Genomic DNA, 15841 nt, shown 5'->3' on the forward strand with positions numbered 1-15841 from the left:
AATATTTTAATAAAATTATTTATTTATTTGTTTTTGTTTAAACACCACTTTAATTTATATTCTTTCTATGTAGTGTTTAATTTTTCTTTAACAAAATTTGCAGATCTTTTTTATATTTACTTTTACTCATATTTACTATTTAAGATAATATTTATTTTACATTTTTTATCTTCTCCCACATAATTTTAGTTATGTCTGTTATTTTTTTATTAATATTTTATACAATTATTTTCTATGATCACAATTGTTTTTCTTGTTTTGATAAATAATGGACTCATTAAATATTAAATGTTTTATATATTATCTCTGTTATATATATATATATATATATATATATATATATATATATTCAACGATTTATATTTTTAATATTATTTAATTATAATATTAGTGTTAAAAATGTATCGTGTTATGATTCGCAAAAAATAAAATTAAAAAATTAGATATTTTTTTTAGTTATTAAAATATTATATACATATTTGCATTGTATTTAATATAGTATTATTTTTCTAGTATAATGTTTAAATATAATTTAAAAAGACAAAAAATAATAAACAAAAATAATTGCTTAAAACAAGAAATAAAAATAATTATATGAAATGAAATGGATAAGTTTAAATTGAATATTTTTATTATTTTTTTTATAATCCTATAAATTAAATTTTTAGTTTACATAACTATTAGATTTTACACTAATTTATATATCTATCTTAATTCTATATAATGTGAGAATCCAAACCTAATTACTTATTAATCATGGCATCAGTTTTTTCTATATGTAATTATGGCATCTTTTATGCCATATATGTTGTATGCAGTCAAATATATTCATTTATTACTGATAAATACCAAGAGCCTAATAATGTTTTTGCATCCAAAATTAATTTAATGCTACCTGAAAATCTGATCGATGCTACCTGAAAACCTGTTATAGAAAAGTGATGTAGGTTAGATTATCAAATTATTGAATTAAGTCTCATTTTAGTCTTTGAAAGATAAATTATATTGTTTTAGTTATTAATTTCTTAATTGTTATAACTAGATCTTTTATATTTAATAATATGTATTAATATAGTTTTTCATATATTTTCTGTCACTTCAAACTCAGTACTGATAGTGACGTGACTTAAGTCTTGTTATGCTAGACATATTAAAATGATATTGTATGCATTTTGACGTTAAAAAAAGTATTAAATGACGATGTTTGAGGGTTTGAACAATATTAAAACGTTATACTCTTTCTTTTTGAATAATTAACCCTCAAACGACATTGTTTAGTGTTAAAATACGTACGACATCATTTGAATATGTCCGGTGTAGCAAGATTTGAGTCATAGTCACTAACGGTGTTGAGCTCTAATAATAAAAAATAGACTACATTAGTGTACTTTTTTAAATCCAGATGACTAAATTATAATAATTAAAAGTTTAGGGACTAAATCAATATAACTCGCCAATCTCAAAGACTAAAGTAAAACTTAACTCCCAAATTATTTTCATAGAATTCTCTTAGATATTAAATAAAGTGTATATATATACTAACAACAGAAAAAAGTTTTAAATAAATACTTTTATGTTTATATGATTATAAAAAATAAATTAAATGATTGTATATAAAAAAATTATACTCGTATATTTTAACCATAAATTTAATAAAAGTCAAATGTTATATATACCACTTTTATATATACCCTTTTTTTTTCATTCTTAGTATTCAAAGTAATTGATAAAAAATTGGAGAAGATAAAAAAATTTAATTATTCTATTAATTTTTATAATTTTACTAAATTTTTAGTTAGATATTTATATTTTAAATTTTATAATTTAATTTTTATATTATATATAAATTTATAATTAGATCCTTGTTAGTTGTTAACTTTTAAAAAAAATACAATAATCATAGACTATTTACACTTGCATTTATTATGTAATATCACGTCAACAAAAGAGCTGTTTTTTATATTAATTGTGTGAATAATCATTTAAATAAACCATTATAATTGAATTTCTGTGTAAAATATTTTATGTATATCAAAATTAAACTCAAAATAAATACAAAAGAAATTAGTGTGAACATAGTGTATATTTAATAAAATAATATTTTAATAGTATAAAAAGGTTCTTAGTGATTAACTTGATGCAATGCACCTTACTCTTGATACGTCCTGTTTTTACCCAAACTCCCTCATAGTTTTGTCTCCGGTTACCATGGCTGATTATCGTGAATCTCATAGTCCTAACCATGAAAATGGTATTGGTGATGGTGGTGCTATCAAGAACTTTAATGTTACTCTTTCTCCTCTTTCTTCATCAAAGTCTACATCTGATGGCACTACCACCACCACTGCTCTGCTTCACCCAATAACAATAAATGGAAGTAGTAATAATAGTGAACCGATGAGTGAAAATAACCAATTTGACCTGAATCAGAAGTTGAAAGAGAAGAGAACAGGTGGATATGATGATAATGATTATGTGAATCCTAGTTTCATTCATCATTCATCATCATCATCATCCAAAGGTGCAAGTATGAGTGATCATGCAACAAAAGAGATGCTGAAAACTCATCAAATTGAACATGCATGTCCAATGAAGGAGAGCTTGATTTGGACAAAACAAAATCTCAAAAGGTATGATCATGATTTTCTCTTTAAAAAGATTGACGGGTCTTCTGTTTCAGAAAATATTTTTGAAAAAGTAGTATTGCGGCCACAAGGAGGAGTGGGAAGAGGAATAAGAACAGTGTATCACAACAATAACCGCAACAACGAATCGATTAAAAACAACATCAACCAGCAACACCATCACCACAATGATCCAGATAATAATAATAATCAAAAGAAGGTAACTGATGATGTTGTTAACGATAGTGAGGATGGAAGAATTAAGAGCCTTCCTTACAAAAAAAATGGGCCGTACACATGTTCAAAGTGTATGACGGTATTCGAAACATCACAAAAATTTGCGGCTCATACAGCTTCTCATTACAAGCATGAGAGTAAGGCTCAGAGAATGAAGAGACAAATGGCCAAAATGATGCGTAGAAATAAAAAAAGGACCCGTGAACTTCAGCAACAGCAGATCAAGGATTTTGGAGGAGGAGAAGGAGGAGAATCTGCTTTGCAGGTGGAAGTGGAAGATCAAGACCATAATAATAATAATATTAATAATTATGATGCTCCACCTGGTTTTGATATTCGTTTTGGCGATGACAAGATCAAGATGGAGCCTTTTCCATAGATATTATTATGTTATGTTCTTCGATTCTTGTTTGCTATTTGAATTCACAAGTTCATTAGTATTTTGTTATGGGTTATAATTGTCATGGTTATGGGGTTATATATATGTATTGTTAATTATGTTATATTTTGTTGAATTGTGTAATTTTAGTGTGTTACGTATGTATTGGACATTGATATTTTATATGAAATATTTTATTGTATGTCTGTTACTGAATCGTGAATTTGAGCTATATGTTTATATGAGAATAGAATAATGATGATGATGTTGATTTTGTTCTTCTGTAATTCTTTAATGGCAAAAATGTTGATGGTGCTTTGCAGGTTAATAAATGGTAATAAATCTTCTAAGAAAATCAGAAATTTAGTGAGGTGATAATAATAAATAGGAGTGAGAATGTTATTCAATGTTTATTTATTTTTAATTATTCCCATTTAAATTGAATTTTGGAAGAATAAAAAATGTGATATATAATTAATACCATCTTAATGGACTAATATTTTTAAAATGATGCCTTTCACTCACTCTCATCTAGACCCTGAGACCCAATCATTCCATTCCTTCTCTCTTTTTAGACTTGACCTACTCAGCCAAGTTGGGGACTACTCAGATCACCACTGGCCGTTCTTAGCTCGTCACTCCTTTCTTAAACGTCACTGATTGCTTCTTTCATTTCTGGTATTTCCCTCTTCGTCCATCGTTGTGGGTCATCATTGCGTCTTTCTCGTATGTCACCATGCTGAATTGCGCCTTTGTTCTCGCCTCATCGTGCCTCTCTTCTCGCCTCAATGTCGCCATTATTATTGTTGTATTGCCGTCTGCTATTACTGTCACATCGTTGAAGCTGTTTGTGTCTTTCATTCTCCTTTCTTGTGGTCTGTTTTATTCTTACAGTGCTTCATTCATGAGGGTCCTTTTTATTTAAATTTAGATATAAAAAGGTTATACTGAAAAAAATTACTAATTCAGTTGTTTATACTTCTGTGCTTTATTTAAAAAGAAAATAAATTTATAATTTTAGAAATAAGCTTTTTAATATATTTTGTTTTGCAGAAATATCTGATGTCTAATCCGATCAGCAAATGAGTAGATGAGATTGGATAAGCGTGTAAAAAATGTGGATATCGTATTTTATCCGATCTGCTGAGTTTAGTGCGGATCAAATCAAAATTTTTGTCATATCTGATTCACGTACACCTCTAAGTGGATGTGTGAGTTTGTGATATAATACTTAAAATTAGGGGTTGACCAATCCATCTAAAAAGAAAAAAAAAAGCAAAGAAGGATATTTACAAAACAACTTTATTAAGTGACCAACTAGGAGTGTAGCTAACCAACTAGTAAAAAAAGAAAGCCTATTAAGAAAAAAGCAAAAAAAAATAGAATTGGACCCTAACATGAATTCAAATTATCAAAAAACATTTAAAACTAATTGAAAATAAACATTCAAAATCTAGAAAAAAAAATATAAAACCAAATAAAAACAAACATCCGAAATCATTGTAAAACGAATATTCAAATCCTAATAAAAAGAAATATCTTAATTGTAACAAAAAAAAACATCCAAAATTTAACAAAAAGAAAATATTCAAAATTTTTTTAAAAAGTCCAAAACCTAACAAAACGACATATAAAAAATATTGAGAAAATCCAAAAATTTTAAAAAAAATCCAAAACTATTATAAAAATAATTCAAAACCTAAAAAGAATAATAATCCAAAACATAAGAAAAAAAATCTAAAATATATTAAAAAAACATATTTGAAATCCAGGAGAAAGAAACATCTAAAACTAGTTAAAAGAATTATCTAAATCCTAGATAGAGGAAGAAGAAGATCATGTATGGCGATTGCTGTGCAGATGATGGGCGGTGCGGCAGGCGCGATGCGCGATGAATTGGTGAAGAAGAAAAGAAGAAGGAAGAGAAAGAGGAAGAAGAAGAAGAGGAAGAAAAAAAGGAAGAAGAAGAAGATAAACATGCACAACGCAAATATTGGAGGCGTGTTTTTTTGAAATTTAAAAAGTTGGCTGCATTTTAGTTGGTTAGCTATACTTTTTCTTTACTAAAAAAAATAATATATATAATTTAATTAGGAAAAGAATTCAATTATTTTACTTAGATTTTGCGGCTAATTTCTTTAGATATGAAAAAAGATTGTGTGTGTAATTTATAGTAATGATTAATTAGTGTATTTCTTTATATGAATTTTATATTTTTAATTTTAAATAACAAATTAGATTTTCAATTTTAAAGAATAATGAAATTTGTAATAAAATTTAAGAGTCAAATTTCTTAAGTTTACATATTAGAGAGTTCGATTTTTGTTAAAATAATTTTTTTCTAGCATAAAAAAATTAGAGGATATAATTTACACATTTAAAAAAAATTTAATACTAAAATATAAATTTAAGAGCCAGATTTATATATTAAAAAATTAAAAATTACAAATTTAATTCTTAAATTTATATTTTTTACATAAAAATACATCAAATCTTTATATTATTTTAAAATATTATTTGAAATCCAATATCAAAGTTAAAATGCGAGATTTTGCGGCAATCGCTGTAGACAACAGAAATATTATATGATAGAGAAAGAGTACGTACTCCGTACTCAGAGAGAATGAGAGAAGGAGAGAGCGGGAACGAGTGTTTGAGGGCGAAACACAGTGAGCATGGCGGCCATGCCGTCGGAAGAGATAAGGGGGAGAGTGTGGGTGGAGGTGCATCCGGTGTCAAGGAGGGTTTTTCACGAGGGGGTTTTTCAAATCCTACAAAGATCTCCTTTAGAGATAAAGTCATTGGTCCAGAGAAATCGAAGGCGTTTGCACTTGCAGGATCTCTATCTGGGGATAGTATAGCCACGGTGGTGGGCAAGCAGGGCGATTCCCAACCTCCATGTGTAAACTTCACTGAAGAAGCCAAGCTTTGTTTGGCAGAGCCTTATCGAGAAGTTTTAGTGATTAAGGTTCTTGATAAAAATTATAGTTACACAGCTCTTTCACACAAGCTTCGGATGGTTTGGCGCATCAAAGGTGGCTTTGATTTGCTTGATGTGGGGTTTGGGTACTTCATGGTAAAATTCGATGCATGTGAAGATCGTGAGAAGGTCATGCTTGGTGGTCCGTGGTTGATTGAGGGGCACTATGTTGCTGTAAAACCGTGGGATATATATTTTCGGCCATGTGAGCAATCCTTCGGGTCTACGCTTGTATGGGTTCGGATTTCGGGGCTCCCAATCTGGTGCTATCAGGAACAGGCCATGATGCGTATTGCTTCTGCAATAGGAGTTCCCATCAAAGTGGACTTAGCCACTAAATTGGCTGAGAGAGGACGATATGCCCGAGTATGTGTTCAAATAAATTTAGGACTGCCAGTGATCAAGCATATCATTGTGGAAGGCGTAACTCATGTAGTGGAGTATGAAAGTTTAAATTTAATTTGTAACTCTTGTGCACGTTATGGTCACGATATGGCACAGTGCTTGGGTAGAGACTCTAGGGAAGGAAAGAGTGTTGATTCCGATGCCACCAAGCCACGGGACGGTACAAAGGCAGTGCCACATCCTGAGACCAAAAGTCACAATTCAAATGAAGTAGAACCTAATGTGGTAGGTGGCGTTACTGGCGAGAATCCTGCATCGAATTTGCAAGAAGATTTGGAGGCTAATAATTTGGAAGGAAATAATGTTGAGGAGGCTTGCATGCATGATGAACCAGGCTGGGAGCAAGTTGTGAGGAAAGATAAAACCAAGCTGGGTCAGAAGCAATCTAACAAGGTCCAAAGAGGCATTCAATCCAGAATCGATTCGGGTAGAGTAATCAGGCCCACCATTCACTTCTCTCACACGAATGGATCAAGCTCCTATCGTGCTAGGGTCGGGTCACGAGTCAAGGTCGGACACAGCGCTTCCCGTGTTGGTGAGACGTCGATCTCCTCAACCCGACACACCCCAGTGCCTTGCGGGTCCTCTCTCCGGAAACGACCAAGGTCGGGGTCCCTACAGAGCTCGCCAGTTGAGAAGAATGGAGGCACGGTGGTGGAAGCATCGTCATGTCTTCCTTCAACCGTGAAGGAGGGTGTTACCGTGGCGGTTTCATTGGAGAAGGAAGGCGCATTGCCGGCTGTTACTGCGTCGGTAGGCGGGATTAAGGAGATATTCCAGGGAGATCCGGCAAACCTGAAGGTCACGGGAGTCACTTCCGCTGGGCAAGCCTCGGTTTGAGGTTGGTGAAGCACTTTGATTTCCTTGTTTTATATTTTTATATTTTATATTATGGATAGTTTAAATATAATAGCTTGGAATATTAGGGGTGCTTCTAATAAGTTAGCCCGGGTGAATTGTAAAGAGCTGGTTAGGAAATTTAAACCTGTAATTTTTATTGTGGTTGAAACTCACTATCCTTTTCAACACTTGAAAATGTTCTGGGAAAGACTTGGTTATCACCCTATTGGTATAGTGGAGGCGTCAGGACACAAAGGGGGTATTTGGTTCCTTTCTGCAATACAGGGTGTTCACTGCAAATGGGTTGATGCTTTCGATCAGTGTGTTACAGTTGAGGTTCAGGTAAATAATGTGATTTGGAGGTGCAGTGGTATCTATGGTAGTCCTCAATTTAATACCAGAGTTTTGCTATGGGATTATCTTGTTACTCAGTCTTCGTCTTTTTGCGGGCCATGGATTGTTCTTGGTGATTTTAATGAAGTACTATTCTCTCATGAATCTAAGGGTTGCCTCTTCTCGAGTCATCATGCAGATCGGCTTGCTGCCTCTCTAGGGGATAGTAATCTGTTTGACTTGAAGACTATTGGAAGACAATTTTCTTGGTACAGAAGGGTTAAAAATGGTGTTGAGGTGGCGAAAAAACTTGACCGGGTTTGTATCAATAGTGGCTGGCTATCTCTATTTCCAGAGGCTTACGCAGAAATTTTAAATAGGCTTCAATCTGATCATTGTCCTATCCTAGTACGCTGTACAGGTCGTCCCCAACCGAAAAAGAATAGACCTTTTCGGTTTATTGCAGCTTGGGCAACTCATCCGGGGTACAGAAATATTGTGAACCAGTCATGGCAGGCTGGCTACAGAGAGATGCACGGCAAGCTTTCAGAAGTGCAGAAGAACTCTTTGGAGTTTAATTCTAAAGTGTTCGGCAATATTTTCGTTAGGAAATGCAAATTGGAGAGACAGATTAATTTCCTTCAGAAGCGACTTGAAGTAATGGAAGATTTGTCTATGCGACAAAACGAAAAACAGCTGATTGAGGAATTTAATAACACGCTTGTGCAGGAGGAACTTCTATGGTTTCAAAAATCCAGAGAGCAGTGGGTAAAATTTGGGGATAGAAATACCAAGTTCTTTCATGTCCAGACTCTTGTGCGGAGAAAGCATAATAAGATTCATGGTCTCTTTCTTCAAGATGGGGTGTGGGAAACGGACCCGGATGTCCTTAGAAGGGAAGCTGAATCCTTCTATAAACGCCTATTCTGCCAGTCGGAGGATGTAGACTTAGGTTGTCTTGGTGATGTGCCACTACCTTCCCTGAATGATGAAGCCTATTGTAGCCTCACAGCGCCAGTTACTCTGGAAGAAGTTAAGTCGGCTGTTTTCAGTATGCATTCTTTTAAGGCGCCGGGCCCTGATGGGTTTCAGGCTTTCTTCTTTAAAGAATACTGGAAGATTGTTGGTTTTGATGTTTGGACTATGGTTCGTCATGCGTTCTCTGGTTTGGATATGGATCCAAGGATGATGGAAACTCTTGTGGTTCTTATTCCGAAGGTAGAAAACCCGGTTTCCATGAAGGATTTCCGACCAATTAGTCTCTGTAATGTGGTTTACAAAGTTATAACGAAGGTCCTGGTCAATAGACTTCGTCCCCATCTCAAAGAGATTATTGGGCCCCTTCAAGGAGGGTTTATCCCGGGGAGAGGAACCCCTGACAACATCATTGTAGCACAAGAGGTTCTCCATTTCATGAAGAAGACAAAGTCAAAGAAAGGCACCCTGGCCTTTAAGATTGATTTGGAGAAAGCGTACGATAGAGTGGATTGGGGATTTCTGAAACAAACCCTGGTGAGTTTTGGCTTTCCTCCTCCGACAGTCAATCTGATTATGCGTTGTGTCACTGCTTCCTCACTGTCTATCCTCTGGAATGGGGATAGATTAAATAGCTTTACTCCGAGCAGGGGTCTTAGGCAAGGAGATCCTATATCACCGTATCTGTTTGTGTTGTGTATGGAGAGATTGTCCTGTTCTATTAATCAGCAAGTTGATAAGGGCGTGTGGAAGCCAGTTGCGGTTTCTAGAGGGGGTCCAAGAATTTCTCATTTGATGTTTGCCGATGATTTGCTTCTTTTCTGTAAAGCTGAAAAACAGCAAGTTCAAACTGTAATGGTAGCTTTGGAAAATTTCTGCAGAGCCTCTGGGATGAAGGTTAATGTGGAAAAATCTAAAGCGCTATGCTCCAAGAATGTTTCAGCGACAAGAAAAGAGATTTTCACTGGAGTCTCCTCCATCAGATTCGTTCAGAACTTGGGCAAGTATTTAGGGGTGAACCTTAATCACTCTCGGGTGACACGCGCAACTTTCAACGATGTTTTGGACAAGATTCGGGGAAGGCTAGCCAGCTGGAAAGGAAGATTGCTTAATAAGGCAGGCAGACTCTGTTTGCTCAACTCGGTAGTGACTGCGATTCCTACTTATCGCATGCAAGTATCTCTCTTCCCTAAAGGGGTAACTAATAAGATAGAATCCATGATGCAAAACTTTCTATGGAAGGGTCAAGCTGATGGTAGAGGCCTGAATCTAGTTAACTGGAAAGTGTTGGTCACTCCTAAGAAGTTTGGAGGTCTGGGAATTAGAGATCCCTTTTGTGCCAATATTGCTCTTCTTAGAAAACTAGTTTGGCAACTTTTTCACCATCCCAACAAGCTATGGGTTCAACTGTTGACGGAGAAATACCATTCTTCTAAGGATGATTGTTTTAGTCGGTCTCGAGGAAGTGGATCTTATGTTTGGAAGAGTATATGTCGAGCTTGGGATATCCTAAAGGAAGGTTTTAGTTGGTGCATTGGGGATTTGGAACAGAACTTTTGGTTTTCTAAATGGAGAAGAGAGGGGCGACTGTGTCAGGAGATGGATTATGTTCACATTTCTGATTCGGATCTCAGGATCTTGGACCTTTGGTCATCTGGACAGTGGAACCTTGAGAATATTTATTCTCCTCTGAATCAGTCTCTGCAGAGCAACATTAATTCTTACAACCCAGATGTTCAAGCTGGTTCAGAGGTCGGTTGGTGTTGGACTGGTGCGGCCTCAAAGGTTTATGATGCTCATAGTGGTTATTTATGGCTCAGTAAGAAGATGTTTAGTTGGGAGGATAGGGGTAATTGGCTTTGGCTTTGGCGTCAACATATTCCGGAAAAGCACAAATTTTTGGCCTGGCTATGTCTTCGGGAGGCTCTTCCTACTGCTGCATTTCGTTTTAGAAGGGGCATTTCGCACACGGATAGCTGTCCACGATGTTTCTCAAGTCAGGAGTCGGTTTTACATTGTATTCGGGATTGTCCAAAAGCCCAACTTGTTTGGCAAGCTTTAGGGATCTCCGATCAACCAGTGGATTTGATGAGTTGGTTCTTACATAATAGCAAACAGCGCCCCTTTAGATTCTTTTCTGGTCTCTGGTGGATTTGGTGTTCGAGAAACAACGAGATCTTTCATCCTCACGAGCATTGGACCACAGACAAGGTGATTGGTATGGCTTTGTCCTTAGAAAAGGAGCTCCGAAATATTTTTGAGTTGCAACGACTATCTATCCCCTCAACCATTAGTGGCTCTTGGATTCCCCCCTCAGTGGGTACCTTTAAGATTAATTGTGATGCTAGCTATCCTGGCAGTGGTGCTCGAGTTGGTTTTGCTTGTGTTAGCAGAGATTGGAAGGGAAGGTGGCAACGAGGCTGTCTGGGAACAATTGAGAGTCGTAGCATTTTGCAAGGAGAGTTGTTTGCTATTTGGAGAGGCTTTCTTTTAGCATGGGACTCGGGACAAAGAGACATTATATGTGAGACAGACTGTGTGGAGGCTTTTACTATTGTCAATAATTTACAAGATTGCTCTGGGTTTACTGATCCTTTGGTGTTAAAAATCCGAGATATCATGTCTTGGAAATGGCGTGCTGATCTTCGGTTGATCTTGAGAGATGCAAATACAGTAGCAGACATCATGGCAAAGACTGCAATGAGGACTATTTCTCCCCAAGTGGAGCTTCCATTGCCTTGGAAGGAGTTTGAGAGTAGTATTCAGCGGGACTGCCTTTCTTAAGCAGTTTCTTGTTTTTTTTCTTTCTTAGTTTTTGTTTATTTTTCTTTTAAGTCACCAAAAAAAATATGATATGATGAGGAAAACAAAAGCTTCACGCAAAAAGAAACATGCGTGTCATATTTAATCACGGTAATTTTGCTTATGACGTGGTATTTGTAATTATATTTATTTGAAAGAATGTCAATCTAGTATTGGATATGATGTTATTTAAGCTAGATTAAGATTCGCCCGTTGTGAAGTATTAATATGAGTTTATCTCAATTTTTGTCTAATACTAAATTTATTAAATTATTTTGACAATTTATATGTAAAAATTTATATTCAAATAAAAGCATGCACCACATATGCAAATTTGTTATCAATTAAGTAATAGTAGTAAAGAAAACTATGACCAAAGAAAATTCTGGTAAGGTTTTGAGACAAATTGAAAACTTGGTTGAAGAGAACACTAAAAAAGTTAAAACTAGAGAACATGTTAATCTCATTCAACCTATCGATGATATGAAAATTGTTGATTTAAGTGTGAGGGAGACTTCCCAAGGCATAACCAAAGTGTCATACAAGGAATTACTTCTCACACTGACAGGACCTCATTCTCTCGGGGATAACTTTTGGAGTGGGATTCTATTGATGAAGATGATCCTGATCCTGAGGACCGGTGGTACAACGACGCGGATAAGGAAGGGCAAGAGGAGAAACCTTTTGACCCATACCCCAAGATTCCAGTTTTTCAAAAAGAGTTTGAGGAATGGTGCAAACCATGAAAATATGCGCTCATCGTAAAAGTGTTGGAAAAAAGAGTTGGCATTGGTTTTATGGAGCAACTACTCAGAAGAGACTGGGCTATCAAAGGTAAGATTAACGTGATTGATATGAATTGTGACTATTTTTTTGTTCATTTCACATATGAAGCGGATTACTCGCATGCACTGATGGAATGACCTTGGATGGTGGCAGATCATTATTTGGTTCAACGTTGGAGACCCTTCTTTTTGGAGTTAGAAAAAGCAGTCAGAAAGATCGCAGCTTGGATTCGCATCCCGAATCTCCTTATTGAATTATACAACCACCGCTTTTTGTGGACAGTTGGTTCCATCTTAGGTCACATGCTCAAAATTGATCGTACGACCTCTATTCATTCTAAAGGCCACTTTGTTCAGATATGTGTAGAGATTGATCTTGCAAAAAAGCTAATTCCCAGAATTTCAGTTCTTGGTTCTGTGTTGAACGTTGAATATGAAGGACTCTATCAAATATGTTTTTCTTGTGGAAAATATGGATACCGGTCGAAATAGTGCACTAAGTTACTGGAGGAACAAACGGATAACTAGGGAAGTGGGGCCACAGTCGTGGCAACCACCAATCAGAATCTTGAGGGAGATGATCATCAAAAAGGAAAAAAAAGATCGAGATCCTAATAATCAGCATCAACCAAGCTATGATTAAGCACCACCAAATTTCGGACCATGAATGATGGTTAAATGTCCAATTAGGAAGAAAAAAGGCTTAACCGATCACAAATTTGGTGGAAAAAATCAAGGGATAATATTGAATACCAATCAAGAGACAGATATTAGTGATGATTCTTACCAAGTTGATAATAGATCTTGTTTCAATGCCTTGCATGAGGAAGGTGTGTTAATCACGCACGATAGTGAATTGCATGGGAATGAGGAGTCTATTGAAGCCACTAATGCTAGGTTTGAAGTTTCCAAGGCCCGTAAAGGAAAAGAAATAGTGCAACCGACCCAGAAGAAAGTGCTAAGGCAAGATGTGGGCAAGAATCATCTTTAACCCCAGGAACAACTAAGATCACACCCACTTCTCCTCCCAAAAAAAAATCCGAACACTAAAGCTATGGAAGGTGTAGTCATGGAGTACATGTGCCAAATTGCAAGGGATCAATATGAGGACTTCATGGCAACGGAAGGTGTAAATTCATCCCTCGGAGACTATGTCGTTCGTAATAATCCCATGATCAATCCTGATTCATCGCTTTCCTCCACTCCACGCCATGATTTAGGGCATAGGAGAGGTACTGCAACAGGGAGACCACCTGATGCGGTGATGGCGAATTCAGGGGATGGAAGTGTAAGGAACATGGATCCTTCCCTTGCATTAGTGAATGAAGCAGCCCAGGCTTCAACTTTGACTTAGTCACTATCCTTAGCGACTTCCTTTCTGACTCTCGTTTATGATGAATATTGTAAGCTGGAATTGCAGGAGTGCAGGGGATAGAACATTTCCATCCCTGATTTGTGACATCAGAAGAGAATATGACGCAAATTTTCTTATTCTACTAGAGACGCATATTAGTGGTACTAAGGTGAATTTGTTAGGAACAAAATTGGGTAGGATAGTTCCTTCGTGGTAGAGGCGACTGGTCATTCGGGTGGAAAATGGTGCTTGTGGGACTCTACTACCTGGAAGGTTGATGTTCTTGAGCACAATAGGCAGTTTGTTCATCTTAGAGTGACTGGTAACAACTATGATTCTTGGATGCTTTCGGCCGTATATGGTCGTCCCCAACGACTAACTAGGAGAATTCTCTGTAATAGCATTCATAGTTTGTTTGATAGTGTTAATCTTCTTTGGTGTATTTCAGGAGATTTTAATGCTATTTTACATGACTATGAAAGGAGTGGTGGTTCAAACAGGATTGAAAGAGGAGCTTGTTCTAATTTTCAAAGCTGTGTCATTACAAGCTTGTTGACTTCAGTTTTATGGGTTGGCCTTATACGTGGAAGAGAGATAATCTTGTTGAAAGATTGGACAGAGGTCTGAGTAATTTGGATTGGCAGCTTACTTTTCAAGAAGTTGTTTTAAAACACTTGCCTATGTTTAAGTCAGATCATGTGCCCTTCTATCTTCAACTTAGTAACTCTGGATCACAAAATAGGCAAAGAAGGCCTTTTTGTTTTGTTGCTGCTTGGCTCTCTCACCCAGATTTTAGAAACATGATTAATAATTCTTGGGATATGCAGAACTCTTGGATTGAAGGCATCAATAATTTCAAGAATTCTTTGAAGGATTGGAACTAAAATGTGTTTGGTGATATCTTCAAACGAAAAAGGACTCTTCTTAGGAGACTTCAAGGTATCGCATCTAGCCTTGATCAGAGCAGAAATGACTTTCTAGAGAATCTTCAAATAGAACTCTGGAGAGAATATGAAAATGTGCTTGTCAAGAGGGATAGTTGTGGTTCCAAAATCAAGAAGTAAATGGATCGAGTTTAGTGATCGCAACACTAAATACTTTCATGGTTTCACCATGATAAGAAGAAGGGAAAATAAGGTGACCTCGCTCCTTGACTCTACAAGAAATCTTGTTACTGATAATAATATTTTGGAAAATATGGTGTATGATTTTTTTTGTTGAATTATACCTTGATTCTTTGCTTGATATTCCCTTTATCCTTAACAATGCTTTTCCACATCTTAATACAGAAGAGTATAATGATATTGGCAGGGATATCTTGGATTCGAAGGTTAAAGAAGCCGTGTTCCATATGGGCAACTTCAAATCTCCTGGAAGGGGTCTTCAAGTAATTTTTTCCAAAGCCAATGGGAGAAAGTGGGGACTGATCTGTGCTCTCTTATTTAACAAATCTTTGCCAATCCCAATAGAGTAAAAGAGTTATATGAAACTCTGATAACCCTCATTCCGAAGACTGATCCGGTCACCAGTCTTAAACAAATGCACCCGATAAGTCTTTGCAATGTGTCCTACAAAGTCATCACAAAGATCCTAGCTAACCGACTGAGGAGAGTAATGGAAAAGTTGGTTGCACCGACCCAATGCAGTTTCGTTCTTGGTAGACAGAGTACTGATAATATTATCATCTATCAAAAAATTATTCACTCGATGAGAAATAAGAAATGCTCTAAAGGTTGGATGGCTATTAAGATCGACCTTGAGAAAGCTTATGGTAGACTTAAATAGAACTTCATTAAGGATACTCTAATGGAGATAGGTCTCCCTAATCATATTATTAATCTTATTCTTTCATGTATTTCGACTGCCAGGATGAGGGTGTTATGGAATGGTGAAGAGCTTGACGAATTTTCTCCAACTAGAGGTATTCGGCAAGGTGATCCGATATCGCCATACATCTTTGTCTTGTGTATTGAGCACCTGTCCCAACTTATTAATGCGGCTATTCATCATGGGTTCTGGAAACCTATCCGCATTAAGTGGGATTCCCCTCAGATATCTCATATGTGCTTTGCTGATGACTTAATCCTATTTGTAGAGGCTAGCATTGATCAAGCTGAAGTTATTAAT

The 15841-nt window shown here is 36.0% G+C and overlaps 1 protein-coding gene across 1 annotated transcript; it reads left to right on the plus strand.

Moving 5' to 3' along the window:
- The first annotated feature begins 5082 nt into the window (after positions 1–5082).
- On the plus strand, positions 5083–13351 carry LOC148546848 (uncharacterized). Its single transcript, XM_088499394.1, has 5 exons — positions 5083–5139; positions 5810–7459; positions 7751–7807; positions 7970–8517; positions 13051–13351. Exons 1-5 carry the CDS (start codon positions 5083–5085, stop codon positions 13349–13351), a joined length of 2613 nt encoding a protein of 870 aa, XP_088355520.1.
- The last annotated feature ends 2490 nt before the right edge of the window (positions 13352–15841 follow it).

Source organism: Arachis ipaensis, chromosome B9 (genome assembly GCF_059453495.1).
Source record: "Arachis ipaensis isolate K30076 ecotype BB chromosome B9, ASM5945349v1, whole genome shotgun sequence".
NCBI lineage: Eukaryota > Viridiplantae > Streptophyta > Magnoliopsida > Fabales > Fabaceae > Arachis > Arachis ipaensis.

Bases quoted from the DNA above. Each gene is read 5' to 3' on its own strand.
- LOC148546848 (XM_088499394.1), top strand. From the start codon at position 5,083: ATGGCGATTGCTGTGCAGATGATGGGCGGTGCGGCAGGCGCGATGCGC. The intron at 5,140-5,809 runs GTGAAGAAGAAA...CAATCGCTGTAG, and splicing joins GCGCGATGCGCGATGAATTG to ACAACAGAAATATTATATGA. The intron at 7,808-7,969 runs GTAAATAATGTG...CATGAATCTAAG, and splicing joins GTGTTACAGTTGAGGTTCAG to GGTTGCCTCTTCTCGAGTCA.